The following is a 22,023-nucleotide window of genomic DNA, read 5'->3' on the forward strand; positions in this document are numbered from 1 at the left end:
TTCCATTCCCAGCCATCCAGGGGAGTGAGGGAGGTTTTGAGTCATTTTCCTTCTTTCACTGACTGAGTCAGTTGAGGTATTCTCAGCATGATTCACAGGGTTCTGGCTCACATGAACACTACCAGAGATTATTCTTGCCAGCTGTTGTGATTCTGTTGCAAATCTTACAATATTTGGTATTTTTTCTTAAGGACCCAGTCCCTGGATTCAAGTCATTACATGAGAATCTCAGCTTTCCACACACAAAAAAAAAAGAAGAAAGGAAGAAAGACAAAGAAAATTCCTAGCCTTCACGGTTGCAGAGCCAAGCTTGAAAACATGAACCCATTACAGCACAGAGGTTCAAAAACCAGAAAGCAAAGAAAAAGAAACCAAAATGTGTTAAATTTTAAGCCAATTTCATTTGTGGAGACCTGTCTCAAGAGCTTTGAATTCTTGCGCTTGACAGTATAGAGCGCTGCACAGCCAATATCCAGTACCTCAGGCTGAGAATACACTAAGGGATTTGCAAACATAAGTCACTTGTGCTAGCAGCTGTAGGCCATATTCTGCTCTTGGTTACAACCAGTGTCCTTGCAACTCCCCTGACATGAATGGAGCTACTTCAAATTTACACTGCTGTAATTGAGTCCATTTGGCCTCTGAGCTCTGAACTGAAGAGTGGAATCTCTCTGATAAATCAGACAACTTTGTGCACAGTCTGTATTGCCATTATGTCTATTTTCCTCCACTTTAATGTCCACTCCCAATTTAATGTCCACTGTTATTTTCCTGAGACAGTGTATTGATTTCCCTTCTCCCGCCAAAGCCTGCTGAATGCTCATCCTAATCCACAGGTAAACTAAAACAGACTCACAGGTCTGAGAAGAAACATTCCTGCTCTCTTTCTGCAGGTCCTCTCCATATCTCAGCCTTTCCACCCCTAATTGCTTGTACCTGACAACTCTCTCATCCCTTCCCCAGTTGCATGCCCTTCTCTCTCTCTCTCTCTCTCTCTGAGATGGTGTTGCCAGAGCCTGGACCCCAAACCAAGCTAGTGCTGGGAACTGCTGTGTGGTACCCACTAGAGTGAAGGACTTCCCATGTTAATGGCTTTCAGAGCAGAAAGGGGAACCTCCCCCATATACCACATACTAAGCGGGACACTTTGCTACCACACAAAGTCAAAGGCCTTCATCAGTTCACTGTTCAGTGCAGGGGAAATGGCTGTTCTGGGTAACAGACAGATTCAGGCCAGCGCTGCAGCTAGCAATTTGAAATTAGTTTTGTACTACTGCTGAGCAAATTGTGCCTGATATATATAAAATTGGCATGTATCTATTTGAATTGAAAGTGGAATTCAGTTTCGCCACATACGCAACTAGAGGTGGCAAATAATTTAGAATTTAATGTATTTATTTTTTAAATCTCATGAAATTAATAGGATACGTTATTCTGTAAATATGTTAACCAAGCATTTGCCCAGCAGTATTTTTAAACATACTAGCCACTTCTTTTCCCCCCAGCCCTGCCTGCATACCAAAGTTACCATTCTGTGATTGCTCCCACGGCAGGCACAATTAGCTAGTGAAATCCAGCAGTGTTAATAAAAGGCCTGTTGAAGAAAAATCAATCTGCCAGTAACCATGCAAAACATTGCCCCTATCTGATTAAATATAGTATGAAGTGACTGGCATAGACCCATGATTCAGACTCAGATCACATCTTTGTAGCACATAGATCAGGGGTTCTCAAACTGGAGGTTGGGACCCCTCAGGGGGTCGCGAGGTTATTACATGGGGGGGTCGTGAGCTGTCAGCCTCCACCCCAAACCCCGCTTTGCCTCCGGCATTTATAATGGTGTTAAATATATAAACAAGTGTTTTTAATTTATAAGGGGGGTTGCACTCAGAGGCTTGCTATGTGAAAGGGGTTACCAGTACAATAGTTTGAGAACCACTGACACAGATGAAGGTTGTGAAGGGTTTCATTTTGTAAAATGTTCGCAACAAAAGTGAAAAAGTCATAGTTTTGGAACATAATAAGAAATGGAACAAAAAGTTCCTCTCCTCGATCTCACCAAATAGCAGGTCTGGGGTGGGTTTGTGCATTTTTGCAGTCGTTTTCACAAGTTCTCATCACCTTTTCTGATCTTTTGCTAGGAGAAAGTCGTTTTCAGTGGCTTGTGCACTTGTGACACAGCGCTGATGAAAAGAGGCTTTCCTCTTCCCTTCTCATTGTATCTTGAAATTGGTGAACGCTAGGAAAGTGTTCCCGGCTCTGCTTAATATGCAAAAAAACCTGCCCCTTCCCCCCAAAAGCCTTTCACCTGTCTGGAGAAGGATGTAAAATTCAGTGGCTCAGTTTTGTACTAACAAGCACAAAGTTTCAGAAAACTCAGTATTAAAACCCTACCTGCAGATCAGTAAGTGATACATTCACAGAGCTGTTTCCCTCCTCCATTGTTGGGATACCCCAGCAAACAGACAGAGACAATGATCATGAATGATCAGGTTTGACACTGACCACCTTATTTTAGCAGCATCCCAGACCATCTGACACCCTCATGCCCTGGCTGCTTTAAAGCCTTTTGCTTTTCTCCAGATCTTTGTGAAATCAAACTTGAAACATGGGAAGAGGGGATAGGCTGTCCAGATTAGAAGGACCTGAGAGCACTGACCTTTCCCTTAGAAGCTGTCAAGAAATGCTGCATAACACAGGCTGCAGGATAGCTCTTCAGAGTTGGCGCAGATCATTGATTGATCATTTCCCCCCTTATGTGCTTCTACAGCTGCTGTTATCCTTTCAGGACAATCCCATGAGGCTGCAGCCGGTCCCCTGGCTTTGTACCTCTCTGACTAATACTCAAGCTGAACAGGGGTGTCTCCTTCTCCTGTCTTTTCCCTCTTGCTGTGCGCCCTTCCATAGCTCTCTGTTGTCTTCCAGTCCCTTACTTCTTGGGGGAGGGGAAGAGGGGGGTTAAGGTAGGATGGGGGGAGAGGTGGCAGCTAGGATGGGAATAGCAGAAACAGACAAAGCCAAAACAACTTAAATGAACCAGCCAAACCTACAGAGCTCCTGCACTTTAGAATCAACAAACTCGTTTGGTCGTTCTTTAGGATTGTGTATTTTTTTTTAAAAAAAATTTTTTTTTTGAGGTTTGGATGTAGTCCCTTTAGGGAAGGGATATTGGATTAAATTGTAATTCTTTGAGCAGCTCTCACCTTCCCCTGCAGAAAGTTTGAATGGTACAGTCTGCTGGCTAGATGCTATTCACTGAATGCCAGCCTTTAGGTTGCTCTGGGAGCCGATTTGGGATCAGCAGCTGGGGGAGGGGGAGGAATGGAAGCAGGCCTCTTTCCTTTGCACTCTCTTCTTCTCTCTCAAACACACTTACTCTTCCACTCTTTTCATTCTTCTATTTTCCTTTCCTCAAAATAATTCCCTAATCTTTCTTTGCTTTTTCTTTCTCCCGCTTCACTCTCTCTCCTTTTACTACCTGTTTTTAGCCTCACTCTTCTGTCCTGTATCTATTGGTCCCTCTTTTAAAGGTAACCTGCAAAAGGGAAATTCTTTGTGTATTCTTTCTGCTTTTTGATATACAAGGAAGCCCTGACAGTTTTTTTAAAGGTGGCTTTTCCCTGCTTTCTCCTTTAGAAATACCAGGAGTATCTCATCTTGTCTTGTCAGTTTGTTCTGGAGCACTCACCACAGGACTAGCTGCAAAAGAAGGAACGTTGTATCTTTCAAAAGAGAGCTTTTCTCCCAAGTGTTTCCACCCTTTTGAATTAAATGGGTTTTAACATTTAAGCAGTCTAACTAAATAGCCCTGCCCCTCTCAGCTGCTCAGCTTTGTCTGTTGTTACTTGTGATGTCCTAATCCTGCTGCTTCTCCAGTCCACAACAGAATCTTTCGGGAGAGAACAGGGAAGACCAGATCTAAATTTCTAATGTGGAAAACAAGCAGAAAAGGTCACAAATAGTTGTGGGCAAGTTGCCTTTAGCAGCTTTAAAGCAGGATTTTCATACTGTAGAAAACTTTAAAATCTATCTTATTAGGAAAGTGGATTTTGGTTTTGTGCCTTTCCTACATTTTGAGAAGTATCAAATGTATTTGGGCCAGATTGTTCCACCTTCATTCCCCAGGAGGAGTAGCTTACTGCACAAGTAGCTTTTGTTGAAATCAATGGGACTATTTGAGGAGTAAATTACTACTCAACATGAAAAAGGATATTTGAATCGGACTGTCTTTGTTTAACCAAATATTTCCCCCCGCCCACCTTCCATTCTCCTTATTCCTCTGCTTAAAGTCCATCATGCTGGATTTGTTGCTTCACAGTTATTTTAGGGTATGTCTACACCCAGCCGCTAGTTCGGCGGCTGGGAATCGAAGTTCTGGGTTCGACTTATCGCGTCTTGTCTGGACGCGATAAGTCGAACCAGGAAGTGATCGCCGTCGACTGCGGTACTCCAGCTAGACGAGCGGAGTACCGCGGCGTCGACGGGGGAACCGCAGCGTCGACGGGGGAGCCTGCCTGCCGCGTGTGGACCGAGGTAAGTTCGAACTAAGGTACTTCGAACTTCAGCTACGTTATTCACGTAGCTGAAGTTGCGTACCTTAGTTCGAATTGGGGGGTAAGTGTAGACCAAGCCTTAGTGGCATCACAAGCACCTGATTGCGACTTCACCAGAAGTTCCAGCAGAGGGAGAAGCTGGGCAGTGCAGCCGAACAAGTTTATTGAAAACAAGTAGCTTAACAAATACAGATGGAAGCCAATCGCTTTAAAGCCAAAGCTCTCTCTTTTCACCTGCTGACCCATTTTGCACATCTCCCTGCAGGGCATACCTGCCCTTGTGGCTTTATCAAATAACCTGGGATGAGCTGTGAAAAAACATCCTGTGCAGAAGGTGGATGAGAAAATCTTTCTGGGTGTGATTTTCACCTTGGCCAAGGAGATTTGGATGCCCAATTCCTGTTAATTTCTATGGGCTTTGAAAATCCCACCTTTTTGTCTTCACTGTAAAACTGAAATCTTTTTCTCATTACACACACCCACTGCTTGGCGGCCCAAGGAACTGCATTAAACTCTGCTAAGAATCTTTATCTTCTTCCCTTTCCTCTGGTTTTCCTCACCACTGCCCTCTTCTGACTCCTCTCCTTCGTTCAGCTTTTCTGAGAAGGGACCTCCAGTGTCTTAGAAGGCAAGCTGATATCACCACTTAGACATTCTGGATATGCTTAGGAATTATCAGCCGGCAGAAATAGATCTCTGATTCACACTGCCCTCTTTTTATCTGGTTTGTCAGATCCAGGCATGGTAACAGAGAGCCAATGCAATCCTGTCCCAGAAATGAGCTCACAGACTCAAAGCCTGATGGCACAGGCATGTTAAATAGTTTGCTTGGCAGGAAAGTCAAAGCTGCTTGAAATGTGAGCTTTCCCCCCACTAATTTGAAAATAGTTTCAGGTCACCCCCAAAATATGCTATATTTTACACACTTTTAACTTGGAAATAGGTCCCCTTTTCAGAGAAAATGAGCTCACGGGTAAGTAAAAATTGGCCCAGACCAAGCTAAGGTTGGTTTTGAAAATCGGACCATGCCAGGATAGCTGAGAAGGCAGCAAAGTGCATTGCCAGCAGAAAATCTAGCTTTGTGCTTGCAGTTAGAAGTGTCTAACAATTGTGTATTTCTCAGCATGGAGGAGAGGGAATGGGAGCGCTTTGAGTTGTGCTATAAGGTGAGTGTCCGGGGGATATGGACTGGACAGGCACCGAGGAGGAGACATGGGTCTGAGTGTGACACAAGAAGGAAAGCTGGACGATTTGAGGTTGTGGTGTCAACATTTGCAAAAGTGGCCACTAACTTGGTCTGTCTTCACTTTTTGGGTGCCCCATTGATGGCACCTAGGACCTGACTTTGAGGTTCTGAGAGCCTTTGCTTCCTATTAATGTCATTTAGAATTGGGGCTGCTTTGAAAACCAGCCCAAAGGCGTCTGAAGCTGGACACCCATGAATTGCGGCACCCCAATGCAGTGGCCGCTTCTGATCATTTGGGCCTTACATCTGTTTTGCAACAAGGCAAAATAAAACCCTTTGTGTAATGCCATTTTTGGAGTTTTTGTTGCATATCCTCTTTCTGCTTTGTTAAACCAGAATATTCAGCAACATTTGCAGCCAAAAGATACAGCCTTGACCGAATGAAACCTTTATACCTACATGGCAAAACAGACCAGGAAAAATGTTTGAGAAATTCCCCAAATTCCTGCGCATTCATGCCTTTTTTTCACCTCAGTTATTTTGCAAAGCAATAGCCACAATTTACACTTGTTTTTCTTCTGCATATTGGGGAAAGAGGGGCATTTGTTTCTCTCCTTGAAAGGAAATTTAAAAAATTTGATTCATCTGGTGTAGGAGGCATTAGACACTCATGCCCTCCACCCCCTCAGTATCCTGCTTGAAGGCTGCTAATAGCTTTGATGTTGGCAGATTTGCTGTAGCAGCTCTGAAGGTCAGGCAGAGGCGGAGCAAGAAGGATGTTTGGGGGTGGGTTCCTGGAAAGTGCTCATGGGGAGGGGAAACCCTGCAGTGTTCCATAGAAACACCAGGTGGACCCATTATGTAAAGTCTCCCCAAGTGTTTGGCAACATTTCATTCAACACTGTATATCTAGGACATAGGAATTATCCTCCCGTGATCCATCCAGTCCAGTAACTTGTCTCTGATACTGGCCAGAACCAGATGCTTCAGAGCACGATGCAAAAAAATCCATAATGGACAATTATGGAATAACCTGCCCAGAAAGGACATTCCTTCACAATCCCCTCAACTAGGGTTTGTTTTTGCCCTAAACCATAAGGAGTTATATTGCCTGTATATAGCATAATATATATACTATATCCTACCTAATGTAACTGTGGATAGTCTCATCATCTACATGAAGCTTTTATGATAGCTCTATGATTTGAGTCCAAAGGTTGCTGGCTCTATTGCATAAATAATATTTCTTTCTATCAGTTTTAAATTTTCTGCCATTTAAGTTAATTGACTGTCACCTTTATTTTGCATTATGGGAAAGTTCAGGTGAGTGCTCCTATTTACCCTTTTGAATACCATTCACTACTGTATACTTCCATCATTCCCCATCTTATTCATCCCCAGTCTAAACTAAGCAGCCCCAGTCTCTCTTCATCTGGAAGTCATTCTATGTTGATAGTCATTTTTGTCACCCACCTGAGCACCTGCTCTGTTTCTGCTGTATCTTTTTAGAGATAGGTTGACCAGAACTGAACACAGTACTCCAGGTGATGGCATACCATAGACATATATTATATCATTATAACATTTGCAGTGTTATCTTCTATCCTATTGTTTATGTATAACCTAACAGTCTGTCTGTTTCTTGACAGCAGCTGCTGCACATTAAGCAGAGGTTTTCATTGAGCTGTCTGTAGTGACACCCAGGTCTTTTTCCCAAATCATTAGAACAATGTGTTGGAGAAATTCAACTTATTTCTTCCAGTGTGCATTTCCTTGTATGTGTCAAGAATAAATTTCATCTGTCATCTTGCTGCCAGTTCCCCGAGCTTTATTAGGTCCCTCTGAAGTTCTTTGGCATTTTCGCTAGTCTTAGCTAACCTAAATTATTTTGTGTTATCTATAGATGTTTCCCCCTTTTCCAGATAATTGACAAATGTGTTAATGAACATCAGTCATGTGGAACCTTGAGATACCCAATTAGCTTAGGCTAATTATATATATCATAGGACTGGAAGGGACTTCGAGAGGTCATCTAGTCCAGTCTCCTGCACTCATGGCAGGACTAAGTATTATCTAGATCATCCCTGACAGGTGTTTGTCTAACCTGCTCATAAAAATCTCCAATGATGGAGATTCCACAACTTCCCTACGCAATTTATTCCAGTGCTTAACCACCCTGACAGTTAGGAAGATTTTCCTAATGTTCAACCTAAACCTCCCTTGCTGCAGTTTAGCCCACTGCTTCTTGTCCTGTCCTCAGAGGTTAAGAAGAACAATTTTTCTCCCTCCTCCTTGTAACAACCTTTTATGTACTTGAAAACTTATCATGTCCCCTCTCAGTTTTCTCTTTTCCAGACTAAACAAACCCAATTTTTTCAATCTTCCCTCATAGGTCATGTTTTCTAGACCTTTAATCATTTTTGTTGCTCTTCTCTGGACTTTCTCCAATTTGTCCACATCTTTCCTGAAATGTGGCGCCTAGAACTGGACACAATACTCCAGTTGAGGCCTAATCAGCGTGGAGTAAAGAGGAAGAATTACTTCTCGTGTCTTGCTTATCACACTCCTACTAATACATCCCAGAATGATGTTCGCTTTTTTTGCAACAGTGTTACACTGTTGACTCATTTAGCTTGTGGTCCACTAGGACCCCCAGATCCCTTTCCGCAGTACTCCTTCCTAGGCAGTCATTTCCCATTTTGTATGTGTGCAACTGATTGTTCCTTCCTAAGTGGAGTACGTTGCATTTGTCCTTATTGAATTTCATCCTATTTACCTTCTGCCATAGGCAGAGCAGACCAAGGAGCAACACTTCCTCTCTCACAGTACAGAGCAACAGAAAGGTCTAGCCATGCACTTAAAACTTAAACCATAGTTGAGCTGAGATTTCCAGATGGGACAGGCACCTCTGATTCTGAACCCACTGGGAAATGGGGACATTTAAAGATGTGCCCCTGTGACCCAGAGGACTTGGGGAAACAAGACAATCCTGTGTATCTGAGGACTGTTGCTTTTGGCCTTGCATAAGAGCAGGAGAAGGAGATAGCTTTTGGTACAATCTGAAAATCACTGGCCTTCACTGGCTTCTTTTTTCTTTTCAAAGGTGAAAGCCACAGATGCGGATGAAGGTGTTAATGGGAGAGTGTGGTACAGGATTGTCAGGGGTAAGTCTAGGTGCCTCTTTGCAACAGGGAATCGTGTGTCCATGTGATTTGGTTAACTGAAGTTTTGCTATCACCTTTTGGCCGGATAAGCACACTGGCAAACTTTCATGATGTAACTATTTCATCACATTGTGGCCTTCTTTGGCCTGCCCTACAGCTAACAGAAACACCCCTTTCCCTATATATTAAATTTCATCATTCTCTCCCCCATCCATTGTAATACTTATGGTCGGAAGAGATAAGTCCTTGATAATTTGGGTTCTGCTATGGTAACTGTAGTTAGACTGCAATTACACTCTAGTTGCATTGTCGTTTTGGTTTTTGATACCTGCAATAGCTATCAGATAGACATTGTTACCTATATGACTGAGATGGATGACAGCATAATAATGTAGTTAATGCACCTAACTTCTAACAACATATGTGTTAAATATAAATCCAAAGGAGTAAGGATAAGTAATTGCATGTTGATGTAAAACTTCCAGATATATGAATTAGTGGTAGTTAGGTCTCAAAAAGCACCATTACAGTGTAATTCCCCTGCATTTTCACTGACCCATCACAGCCTGCTCCACATTACTACCTCTTAAGCCTTTTTAGGGAATTAATGTGATATGCATCCACACAACATATTTTTTTTAATTTGTCACAACCACATTTTAGAGCCTTGATTGGGCCCTGCAAAGGGAAAGGAAGTCTCCTGAGCACATTTTTGTTGAAAACGGTTTAGTTAGTACGGTTTCTCTGTAGTGTGGATGGGGATTAAACTCTTTTAGTTGATCCAGCTTTAAAAGTAGTTCTGAGTTGTGCTTAGTATGGATGAGGCTTGGTAATCAAGGGCAATGAACAATATGCCCATTCCAATACTTAACAACACAAGTATCACCTCCGAGTCACTTTCCCACAATTCTACTTTGCTGTATGTGGGGATCCCATGATGTTTGTTCCACTTGGAGAACTGATTGATATGTACTTTGTTGTGTTTTGTTTGTTTACTGACAGGAAACAATTATAACCACTTTCGGATCAACCCCAGCAGTGGGCTGGTCATGCGGGGCTTACGGCACCTGGACAGAGAGCACAATTCCTCCCATGTCCTGGAGGTGGAAGCCTACAACAGTGAACAAGGATCAATGAGGAGCTCCGTTAGGGTAAGGACATCACTGCGGTTGAGCTAGAGGGGTGCAGCAGAAGCAATGAGGAGCTACATCAGAGTAAGGTTGGCACTGAGTGAGTGAGGGGGATCAGCAGAAGTGATGAAGCACTCATGACTGGACCTTGAGTAACAAGAGGGTAATGGTAAAACCAGACAAAACTTTGTGAGACATTTTTTAGTGCAAAATATTAGAGTGGTTTCATCAAATGTTGGTAATTTCCACGCATTGCGGTGCAGAGTCAGCAGAGATGGAAATATCAGCAAAGTGCTGTAGAAATGACTGATGGAAATTCTATGGGTACTGCTTTTGGGTGGAGGATATTTTTCTGTGCCATTTCATAACGTAATTAGGCTGAAAATTGACAAGAGAATCATCAGCAAAGGGAATTTTTTTTTCAAGCAATTAGAAATGGGTTATGCTGAATTTATTTAGTTACAAGTTAGAAAAAAGAAGATACATAATCAATTCAGAACACAATATACATACACAGACAACATGATATTGAAAAACTGTTTAACTGTATGGTTACATTTGCCCAATATTTGTCCAGGTATGGAAATTTCCCTCCTCCTTTTTGAATATACAGTCTTGCTTACTTAGCTTCCTTTTGCTATTTTCACATTGTGGCTTTGTAAGGCAGCTGTACTCTTGATCTGTCTGAAAATACAGGTGTGTGGCCAGTGGCATATTTAAATAAAACAGACCTCAGTAGTAGTAATATTTGTTATAAGTACAACTCCATTCTTCTTGAAGGATCCCAAAGAACTTCTTCCCCAGTCCTGCAGTCGGATCCGTATAGGTGAACCTCTGTAGCATGCAGACCCACTGACTTCAGCAGAGTTCTGCATGGATGCAGGAATCTGCCTACGTGGATGCAATTATAGGATTGAGGCCTATATACAAACACCATCAATCAGCTGTGGAAGAGGAGGCCAGGAATAAGCTGGCAGATAGCCAGTCTGCAGCACACCATTCGTGGAGAAAGGATATTTTGGCCTACACACTGGAGTGGACCGCAACACTTACAAAATTTAACACAGGATCATTAATGCCTATGTGGCACAAACAGGATCTCACTTTTTAAGGTCTCGTCCCGATGACTCTCACACAGTAAAGTGCATAGAATTCAAATTGTGTCTACTTCATAAGGAGGCAGGGCTGAGTCAGCTCTACCAGGATTTGAATTAGTGGTTGCCATCTTCCCAGCAAATAAAGCAAACTCACAAAATTCACAAATGTTGTGACAAGTTGGCAAAAAAACACAAAATTGGGCAATCACTTTATTACTGTTATCAACTTCCCAGCTATATTTTTTTCTTTTTATTGGAATTACGTGAGATGGACTCACAGGGGAATGTCATGATTTGTACTTGTAACTTCTCCTAGTGGTGTCCACTGAAGTGGGGAGTATCTATGTTCTAATAGTACTGGTCTGTGGAGAGGCTCCCGGTCCTTGAAATGCAAGAGAGCAGCTCCTTCTGCCAGGAAAGCCTCTTTCTCATTGTTTTCTTCAGGACAAATTCCAGGCAGTGTGCAGTACACTAATGGTTTGTTTTGGGGATTCCTCCAGGTGATAGTGTATGTGGAAGATGTAAACGATGAGGTGCCTGTGTTTACCCAACGGCAGTATAACCGTCTGGGGCTGCGAGAGACTGCAGGGATTGGAACTTCTGTCGCAGTTGTCCGGGCAACAGATCGAGACACAGGTAAGGAGGTTGTGGTGAGCTGCAAAAATCTGCCACCACTGCTCCCCAGCCTCTTGGAGGATCACACCATCTGTCTCTGGTTGTGTGAGTGAATTCTTGCCTCTCCTTCCCCACTCTTGGTATGGGAGTGCAAAGGATGCAGATTAGTGCCTGAAATAACAGAGAGAGTTTAGGGAGACTCAAGCCTGCAGCCGCTGACCTGTCCAGTTCCTCTGATTTGGGGTTCTTTTACTCCAGACAGCAGGGGCCAGTCCATTGATAGATGGACAGTTAGTCATTGCTTTGTCCCAAGCCTTCTCAGGGAAGGGAGGAGGTCTGTCATACCATCTCATTAGTACCTTTGGGCAGCTTAGAGGAAAAATCACTAAAATAGTAAAATAAATGGTAAAACCAGCTGTGCTGTGTGTGGGGTTAACCTGTCTTGGCTTAAAGTGCTTCAGCTAACTCAGATTAAGATGGAACATACATTCTGGGACTCGGGCTGCACCTCTATATTAGATATAAGAATATCTGTAACCTCTTCCATTTTAAGTAGATTAGGGGCACCCCTCAAGCTTTCAGCAAGTTGACCTGCTGGGCAAAGTTAGGGGTCCTGTGGTCTTGTCTGCTTCTCTGTGAAGTCCAGTCTAACTCTGATCATTTGTTCCTCCCCCAGGGAATGGAGGTCTGGTGAATTATAAAATCCTGACTGGCTCTGAGGGGAAGTTTGAAATTGATGAGAGCACTGGCCTCATCACCACCATCGACTACCTGGACTATGAGACAAAAACCAGTTACCTGATGAATGTCTCTGCCACAGACCAGGCACCCCCCAACAACCAAGGTTTCTGCAGTGTCTATGTCAGCCTGTTGAATGAACTGGATGAGGCTGTGCAGTTCTCAAACCTCACCTATGAGGCAGTGATCACAGAGAACATCCCCACAGGCTCGGAGGTGCTGCGCGTCCTGGCACGCTCCATTGACAACCTGAACCAGATCACCTACAAGTTTGATCCCAACACCAATGCTCAGGCACTGTCCCTGTTCAAGATCAATGGAATCACTGTACGTAGCTAACAATGGCTAATCCGGCCAAGGCTTTAGGTGCTTGAACAGTAAGCACGACATGGGTATTCACAATCTTTGTGGTTGTTTGTCCCTGGTAGGGTGTCATCACAGTCAAAGGCCAGGTGGATCGAGAGAAGGGGGATTTCTACACTTTAACAGTAGTGGCAGATGATGGGGGACCAAAGCTTGACTCTACTGTGGTGAGTGGATTTTAGCTGTTTTTGCAGTAGTCCTTTATCCTAGACTTGGTACAAGCCAAACAAGAGCTGACTACACGAGAATATCCTTTTATTTCTCTTGTTTGGGAGGGAATACCCCAGCCAACCATCACTCACCTCTCCTTTTGAAGGGTTGCCTTTTGTTTCTTACTTCTGACCTGCTTAATCTTTATCCACCTCCCCAGGATGCAGCTGCCCTGCTGGGAGGACAGACTACAGTGGCCTTCTCAGAGGCTTGCAACTTCAGCTCCCTAAGGAGCTAGTGCTCTAGTAGTTTTGCAACTCACAATCTCACCTCTCTCCTCTCCACTTCCCCAAGGGCCAGGTGAATCCCCACTGCAATGTGCCTGGTCTGCATCCGACCAGGTACTTTCAGATGTGCATTTTCTGCTAAACATGAATCATTTTTGTGGCCGTGCCCCTCCTCTAACAGTGGTAAGACTTGGGACTCTGCTGTGGCAGCATCATGCCCACCACACCACCATAATTGGGGTCTTCACCATGCCAGCACAGTGCTCACCACGCTTACAAGAGTTTCCCCCATACCAACAGAATGCCCACACACTATAAGGATGGTCACAGAACCTTCTTTTTTCCCCTTTTCTCTTTGCACGCGCCTTCCTCTCTCTCTTCCTGTCAGCTCTCTGCAGTGCTATCTCCTGAACTGCTAACTCATGGGTTGTATGGTGAGGTGATTGTTAACCTGAAGTTTCCTTGAATAACCTCCGTGAGGTCTCTTGGTTGGGTTCTAGGCATATGGTCTTGATCCCACTCCTAAACTAAGCACTGCACTCTTGCCAAGCCCTCCAGAAAATTAGTGAGTGCAAGAGCCCTGTATTATAGGGTCATGTACATAAACATGGGGTGTGGTGCTTTAATTTCTACATAAGAGGGTGCTGGGCTTTTCAAAAAAGGAACTATTTAGCGTTTGGACGAGATTACTCACCAGATTAAAACAGTTTTCAGGTAGGTAAAATTTGGGGTCTAAAATATTTGATAGTGTAACTGTGTGGTTGACACTCCTTCCTGAATACCCCCACTGTCCTTGGGGTTGCAAAGATTTATGATCTGCAAGCAACTTGTAGGTCATATATGCTACAACGCCTACCACAAAAGGTCAGCTAAGGATTGGAACTACAGGTCAGGTCCTTGGTGTAAAGGTAATGGAGTTATGCTGATTTACACTAGCTGAGGATCTGACCTAGAGATTTTAACTCCTAATTTTCTTCTTTTTGTTTTAAATCAGACACTGAATACCATTTGAGGATTGTATGCTGTGGTTTAAAGGACTCCAATAGCTTGAATTTTGGTACATTTGTTGCCTTTAAAAATGATGTCTGCTCAGGCAATTGATACTGGCCTCCAGCAGTCAGGGTGTCAGCTTCTTTTCTCTCTAGACACTCTCATGGTAATTTCTGGGTTAATTCTGTAGTCCGAAGATTGAGGTTTTAGAGCAAGTGGCCAGGGTTGGGGTGAAGCGAATTACCCATGGAATGTTCATTGGTTTGCAGAAAGTGTTGGGGGGGGGTGGTTTTCACACTGATAAAATCATCTGAATTTTGATAGAAGTGTTTGCCTTTCCCCTCGGGGGTCCTGCCTCCACATCACAAAGCTGCTCAACAAAAAGGAACCTTGCCCAGCGCAATCTGCCTGGCAGTCCCTGCTCAGGAGAGGCTCCGAGATGGAATAGCAGTTGGGTGCTCTGGGCGTGGATTAAGGTGCACTGGCAAAGCTATGGAGGGGAAGTTTGCACAGCACCTGCCTGCACTGTTCTGGTTCCACCAACCTCCCCTTCCCTCGCCTTTCTAAAGCACTTAGCTCATACCATGTTTTTAAAAGAGAAGGGAAAGATCTGTTAACTGTATTTTTTTCTTTTTTTTCCCCATTCTGCTTCCCTCCAACAGAAGGTAAGAGTGTTTGTTCCTAGTTCTGTATGCCTCCCTTCCTTCCTCCTGCCTGCCTTCCTCTCTGATAGTCACTGCATAGGTAGCTGTGCAAAACTTGTGTCTGGTCCTGAATAGGGGGCAGCTCCAGGAGAACTGGGCACCACACAGAGTGGTAGCATCTACTCTATCCTTTAACAGGTACAGCATGTACTCCCAGTGCCCCTGCCCAGCTCCACCTGCCAAGGCTGGGGTGGAGGGGAGCTAGAGCCTTGGCCCTTTCGACTCCACTCCTGTGAGGTTTCTAGCGCTGCTGCTGGTACTAGGGTTCCCCAGTCCTTGTGCTTTGGGAATTCAAGGACTATGATCAATCCTGGCCTCTGTGCAGAGGGTGGGGGAGGCCCTTTGAACCCTCTTTACTCTTCCCCCCACCCTTGCAGCCTCGACTTTGCTGTCTCCTGACTCATGAGTACTCAGCAACACAGCCTTCATGTTCGCTTCACCTGGGTTTTTTGTTGGAGTATTTTAAAAAACACATCTGGGGCCGGATTCTCAGCTGGTATAAATCATCATAGCTGCATTGAAGTCCAGGAACTCTCCTGATTTCTACCAGCTGAGCAATCTGGCCCCTCTGTGGCCATCCAAGTAGGTGTACAAGGAAGGTAAATTAAGTTTACTAAAGGGTCTGGAAAGAAGGTAAGCCAGCTTCCAAGAAACATACGCTCCCTTGTGTAGTGGGAGCTTGCCTCAGCAACTGCAGATTTTCTTCTTGAGCCGACTGGGTTTTCCCCTCTCCTGCCTTCTTTTTTAGCTATAACAATAACAGTCACCCAAACTCAAAAAAACCCCACAGGTTTCCTCCAGGACGTGATCACATTGACTAGCTCTGCACCTGGGGACTGTTAGCACCCATAAATAGAGCCTCAGGAACAAAACTGTTCTTCCTCTCTTTCTCTCCCATTATATATAGTGTCTAAGTTTTTAATTTTGAACATGATGACAGCATTTCCTCTGGCTAGTCACAGAAGAGGCCGCTGCTTGTCTCCTCTTTGAGTTGTTGACCACAGCTGAGCAACATCTGTATCTAACACTTCTCTTTCCTGCTGATGTGCTGATGTTGCTACTACTGTTGCATCTTAGTGCTGCATCTATAAATATGAATGCTGAATCACAACTGATTTTATTTATGGAGCTTTGTGTATTAGGTTTCTCTGTATCCATCCCTCCTGTCTCTCTGCATTGCTGTTTACCTGACACAGCTGAATGGTACACAGATTGCAGCTTAGGCATGGAACCCATCTGTCCATAGAATTGTGGATCCATCTTGTGTGGACCAGGGTATCATCCCCTCTAATTGGGAAGAAATGTATCCATTATCCCAGGAAGAAACTCTGGGCTTGTTCACACCCAAAACTTGCCCAGGTTGCAGCAGTTTAGTTAAACGGATGCAAACTTCAGTGTGAACACTCAGGCCAGCTTATAAATGGCTTATGTCGATTTAGTCTATATCAAATCCTTCCCAGTGTAAATGAAATCAAAATAAACCAGTGCAAGCTTGTGTGTAGACAAGGCCTATGAATTTTCATGAGTTTAACAGCAAAGGCCTGGGCCTGCACAATACTAGCAGAGCATCCCCTGCCGGGATGGGTCTATACAATTTCTAATTAGCCAGTTAAAACTGAGAGCTCTGAGTGGAGGGGACCCCCTCAAGTGCCACACTGTCTTCCCCCTCTCACGCCAGCCTTCACCCCTCCCTTGTCTACCTTACGTGCATATGCAGAAGATTCATGCATTATAGGTTATAAGGCCAGAAGGGACCAGCATAATCCTCTAATTTGACCTCCAGTATAGCACAGGCCATAGGACTTCCCTCAATTAATTCCTGTTTGAATTAGACATCTTCAATAAGTTTGAAGGAGTTAGTGCAGCAGCCTTTCAACACTTGAGACCTTGGACTCAAAAAGTAAAATGAGCGTCATGGGTCCCATCCTTATCCCTAGCGGAGTGGACATTTGTCCATACTCCTAAACAACAGTAATATTATCATGGTTGTTAATCCCTTCTCAGGTGAGTCCCTGAACTGCACCAGCTCCCTCAGTAAGTCAAGCTTGAAATCCATCAGCAGCACCAAGTGAGGAAGGATTGCATAGGGCCTGCGGTCAGTGCGTCTGTCCCTCCCTTCCAGGAGCTCTCAAATGCACTTAACACTAACCGCATGCCAAAGATTGTGAAAAGGGGGAGTCCCCAGCCACTCAGCAGGGCCTGGGTTTCCACGGCTTTCATTGAAATCTATGGTTCTTCTGACATTGTCAGCACACCTGGTGAGATTTAATACAATGGGATTGGAAGGCAACACTGGAACGCCAGCTTATGATCTTTAAGATACTCTACACATATCTCAGTTTCACCCGAAAGGCTATCCCATCCAGCACGGTTGCCGTCAAGAAAATTATCAAGAGCCATGCTCCTGATAAAGCCTCTTGTTAATCTCTGCACTCACGTTCAACAGGTAACAATCACCGTTCTGGATGAGAATGACAACAGCCCACAGTTTGACATCACCTCTGATTCTGCGGTGAGCGTAGCAGAGGACAGTGCCATTGGGAGGCGAATTGCTGTAGTCTTGGCCAGAGACCCAGATGCAGGAAGCAACGGGCAGGTACCAATGCTTATGCAGCTACAAACTATACTGGGACCTACAGAAAGGAAGATGGGTGAGCAGGTGGGGTGGAGGGGGCAGATTTTGCTTATTCCAATTTATGAGGGAATATTTCCGTTCAAGCTGTGAGGCACTGTGAGCTGCTGGTCTGAGCACATGACCGACAGATAGGAACTCCTGAATTCAGATACATGCTTTGACAATGACTCAGGCCCAACAGTGGAACAAGCTTCATGAAGAAAGGGGGAGGATGGAGTTCCTAATTTATACCTCAGCATGTCTGCTTCCTGAACACCTTGCCCATATTTCCAAAGAGCTAAACCTTTTTATGGCAATCCTACAAGGCCCCATTAGTGTTTCTCAAGCCAGATTTATCTAGAACCTCTTCAGCAAGCTCCTTTCCAGCTACTCCCTGCTCTGGGTCTCTAAGATCAGGGTACTGAACTCAGATCCTTATGAACGCGAACACCATAATCTTTGGCAATGGGGCTGCTCTTTAGTGTGGGATGGATAGTGCCAAAAACACTAATGGTAGGGGCTGCTTTGGTGACTGTGAAGGGTGTCAGAGGAAGGACATATTAAGCGTTCCCTTCAGAGCCAAGATTCTGTGATAGCTGCCATGTGCAACAGTGGGCCTGAAAATGTGTGTGTCGGGGCGGGGGGGGGGGGGAAGGGGGGAGATGTTGTTTTTTCTATCCTCACAGTGGACAGCAGGAGATTTCTATCAAGATTAAAACAGGAAGCTCTGTCCACTTTGTTACTTCCTTTAATCTGCTGGAAGAATTAATTAGATGCTGTGAGATTCCAGTGAGTTTCTTACTCAAAATTAATCAACCTAATCCTTTGCAGTGTATTTCCAGAGTAACTCTGCTGAATTCAGATGTTACTTCCCATTTACCACATTCTAAGCCTGTTGAAGTCAGAGAGTTCCTTTCTTGAGACTGAGGTCTTCCAAGGCGTGACCATCTTTCTTTAGTGTTTGGAAAGCATGTAGCACACACTGGGTGCTACTGCTAATAAATAAATAAAGTGTTTATTATTATCATTATAAAATAATATCAATTTGGTCCTGTGTCTATATGCCTCAGTGACAGCCTCAATTATGCAGAAACCTGGAACATCTATTCAAACAAAGTAGAGATGAGCAAATAAATTCACATAGAATAAAAACGTTCTCAAATTGAGAACTCTCACAACGTCTGAACTGGAACCTGGATTGGCGTTAGACGTTTGGTTAATGTTTCTAAGAGCTATTTTTCTGAACTCTTTCAGGTTCCCACGCGAAACCAGCAGAACATGTACAAAATACTGAGAGAGAGAGAGAGAGACACTGTTGTGTTAGATTTTCAGCACAAGGGCAAGCAGGAGCCAGGTTTAATAAGAACTAGTCTCTTTGTAATGACTGTTTCTCTCTCCCTTTTCTTCCCCCTTCCCTAACCTCACTGCTCCTCACTTCCCCACACTTCCCATTATTTATTTCCTTCTTGCAGGTGACCTTTTCTCTGACATCAGGAAATATAGGTAACATCTTTGAGATCCGCACCAGCAACAATACCTATGGAGAGGTGTTTGTGAGAAGGCCATTGGATAGAGAACTGCTGGATCACTACACCTTAAAGGTAACTTGGAGTTTTCCACCATCTTAGCTGCATTTTCTGCAATATGCACCATTCACTGGGCAAGGCAAACAGTCAAGATACAGAAACTCATTACCCATCTAAATGTTGCCTTTAGTGAGTGAAGTTTGACTGCCTGAAACTGTAGTTTCTGACTGTCATTCATGTGATGCTGCAGGTACTTTTGTGGCTGGTTGTACTAATCATTGGAAAATTTTCCACACCAAAAATATGATAGTTTCCCTGCATGTGCTGCTTATTTCATGCAAAGTATTACACATCTGTGTGTGTGTGTGTGTGTGTGTGTGTGTGTAAGTGTAATGACACAATGCTGTGCATTGCTGAATAGATGGTGGTACAGCATATATTTTGATTGTCACAAAATTGGCTGGTTTGTAATATTATATAGTTATGTACAGCTCAGTATTTTAACAGCTGGCGCTCCAGGTAGAGGTGCAAAATTGTACCACAGCAGCAATTTTAACATTCTATTCTAGTTTGTATGGGTTCTTATAATGCGCATATCATCACAATATCTGAGTGCCTTACAGTGCATTAAGAAATGACATCTGTCACGTGTTTGTTCTCTCATCCTCTCCCCTGGTGATAGCCATGGTTCCTCTGCTCGGAGCTAGCTAGAGAGGGCTGTACATTAGAAACAAAAATATATAGACACATTTGATAGCCTTACAAGGTGGTTCTCCAAGTATTTTAAGGAGCACCATCATGTAAAAGGGGAATCAAAGGGGGGAAAATGGTGTTTCAGTGCTTTTTTTTTTTTTTTTTTATGCTAAACAGAGACAGCTGCAAAGGTTTGTTGGTGCAATGGAAGAAGAGTTCTTAAAAATCATATAATTTTAAAAATTCAGTTTCTTTTTAATTGGTTACACTGTTTTTATTGCTCTTAGATTTTGTTAAAACTTTTTCTTTTAATGCAAAAATTAAATTTTGGATCTGACCTTTGGGCAGTGCCTATTTATGGAATATTTTTTGGTTTTGAGGCACTATAGGTTTCTTTTTTTTTCAATGAGATTTGACCAAAAAAAAAAGCTTCTGCCCAGATGTAACCATTATGCTTCACTGCAGATCCAGGCATCTGACAGCGGAGTCCCGCCTCGGAGAAAAGAGCACACCCTAAGAGTTAATATCCTGGATGTCAACGATAACCCACCAATCATTGGGAATCCCTTTGGATACAATGTTAGTGTTAATGAGGTAAGCAATTCTGCTGCCTTATATAACAGAGTCTCAGTTTTCCCCCCAAATGAAACATGCCTGCACACAGGACCCGCTGCAGCGCTGTATGCTGATTTCCTGGGAATCCAGCCTAGAGGCTGTAAAGCCAGTGGATCTTCTCACTGGGGAATATTGTCAGTATCAGTAGGATTCCTCAGTGGTATAGAGCCAGCTGTATGGCTCTGCTACCTCTCTTGCAGCCCTCAGCATAGGTACTTATCAGAGGAGGCATGACCCAAGCACAATGCACTCTTCTTGTTCTTGGCTAATGGACAGCTCCACAGGGAGCCGTTGGGGGCAGCATAAATTATAGAGCAGTCTCTGGGGTGGCTCTAACTTACCACAGGGACTTGTTCAGTCCCTAGCCACCTATAGGATCCAGGAGGCAAAAGGTGGCCCACAGCCCTCTTCACCCCTCTCAGGTGTCATTCTGAGCTTGGCCCTAGCCTGGAATCGGACTCTCAGACTCTTGTCCCAGTGTATGCTGAGATCCATGCTGATCTGCCAAAAGGGACCATGTTTTCAAACAATTTCCTCCAGAAAACAGCTCACCAATTCCTGATTCCTCTGAACAAGAGACATGGATAACTTAATTTGGAACAAAATTATTTGAAGGATGTTTTAAACCCATTGTCCTGCTCATTCAGTGGAATCATACAACTGCCAGGAAAAACTGAATGACCTAACGGGCTGATGAAACTTCCAGAAAATCACATGTAATTAAAGAGAATTGCCTCCCCAGAATATGAATTGCTATTGGGAAACAGTCTCTGAAAGTTTGGTAATTAAGCAATAAAACACAACCAAGCAGGAAAAAGGAAACTTATTTCCTGAACTGGGGTATCCTAATGTGATTATGAAAAATAAAATACGAATAATGTGTGTGTAGCCTGTGACATCTTGTTATAGCTGCATGGTGTATATGATTTATAGCTTTGAATTAAACATAATCGTTTATCCGAACACTCTTCTCTATTTAATTTGTATCTGAATCATTTGTACCACTGGCCCTGGGAAATCAGCTGCTTGGCTTTGCCTTTTGTTTGGCTTGAGCTACCCTAGAAGTGTTACCCATTGCTGACAACAGGCTCAACATCTGTTCAGCTGCACATGGCTTCAGGGCAAGCATGGGCCAGAGCAAAATGTGTTCAGTGCTATTCCAGCCAACTGAAGCCATTTTGTGTGATTGGTGGGACGCGCCTAGGCCGTCCCCTGGGCACTGTCCTTACAGGCTGGTTTGTTTTGTAAATGGCTCAAGTTATGAAATGACACAATGTGAAATTTCATTTTAAAAGTTATTTTTTAGTTAGAGTCGTACAAAGGTGAGGATTTGTAACAAGGTACGAAGCCTTTCCCTGCCAGCTCAGCGGTTTAACTCTCAGCTGAACAGATAGTGGCAAAATGTGGTTTCCATCTGACCGCTCTTCAGGTCTGTGTGAAATGAGCTGGTAGTCATGGTCTCACTTCCTACACTGGAAAAACCACAATCACAAGTGGCAGTAAAGTAATTATCACCTTTGCTGGCATGTCTCAGCAGCATTCCTGGATTGATCTGGTAACTGAACTCATATTTCAGCCCTAGAGATAATCCTTGCAAG

The 22,023-nt window shown here is 43.8% G+C and overlaps 1 protein-coding gene across 1 annotated transcript in view; it reads left to right on the forward strand.

Annotated features, from left to right (window-relative positions):
• Positions 1-22,023, forward strand: part of CDH23 (cadherin related 23) — a 547,959-nt gene that overhangs the window by 410,895 nt on the left and 115,041 nt on the right. The window contains exons 28-36 of the mRNA XM_065408191.1: positions 8,843-8,903; positions 9,906-10,054; positions 11,631-11,766; positions 12,422-12,810; positions 12,912-13,013; positions 14,543-14,545; positions 17,424-17,573; positions 19,064-19,192; positions 20,276-20,404. Coding sequence (XP_065264263.1) covers positions 8,843-8,903; positions 9,906-10,054; positions 11,631-11,766; positions 12,422-12,810; positions 12,912-13,013; positions 14,543-14,545; positions 17,424-17,573; positions 19,064-19,192; positions 20,276-20,404 — 1,248 coding nt within the window. The remainder of the gene's footprint in view (positions 1-8,842; positions 8,904-9,905; positions 10,055-11,630; positions 11,767-12,421; positions 12,811-12,911; positions 13,014-14,542; positions 14,546-17,423; positions 17,574-19,063; positions 19,193-20,275; positions 20,405-22,023) is intronic.

The sequence above is a fragment of the Emys orbicularis genome, chromosome 7 (genome assembly GCF_028017835.1).
Source record: "Emys orbicularis isolate rEmyOrb1 chromosome 7, rEmyOrb1.hap1, whole genome shotgun sequence".
NCBI lineage: Eukaryota > Metazoa > Chordata > Testudines > Emydidae > Emys > Emys orbicularis.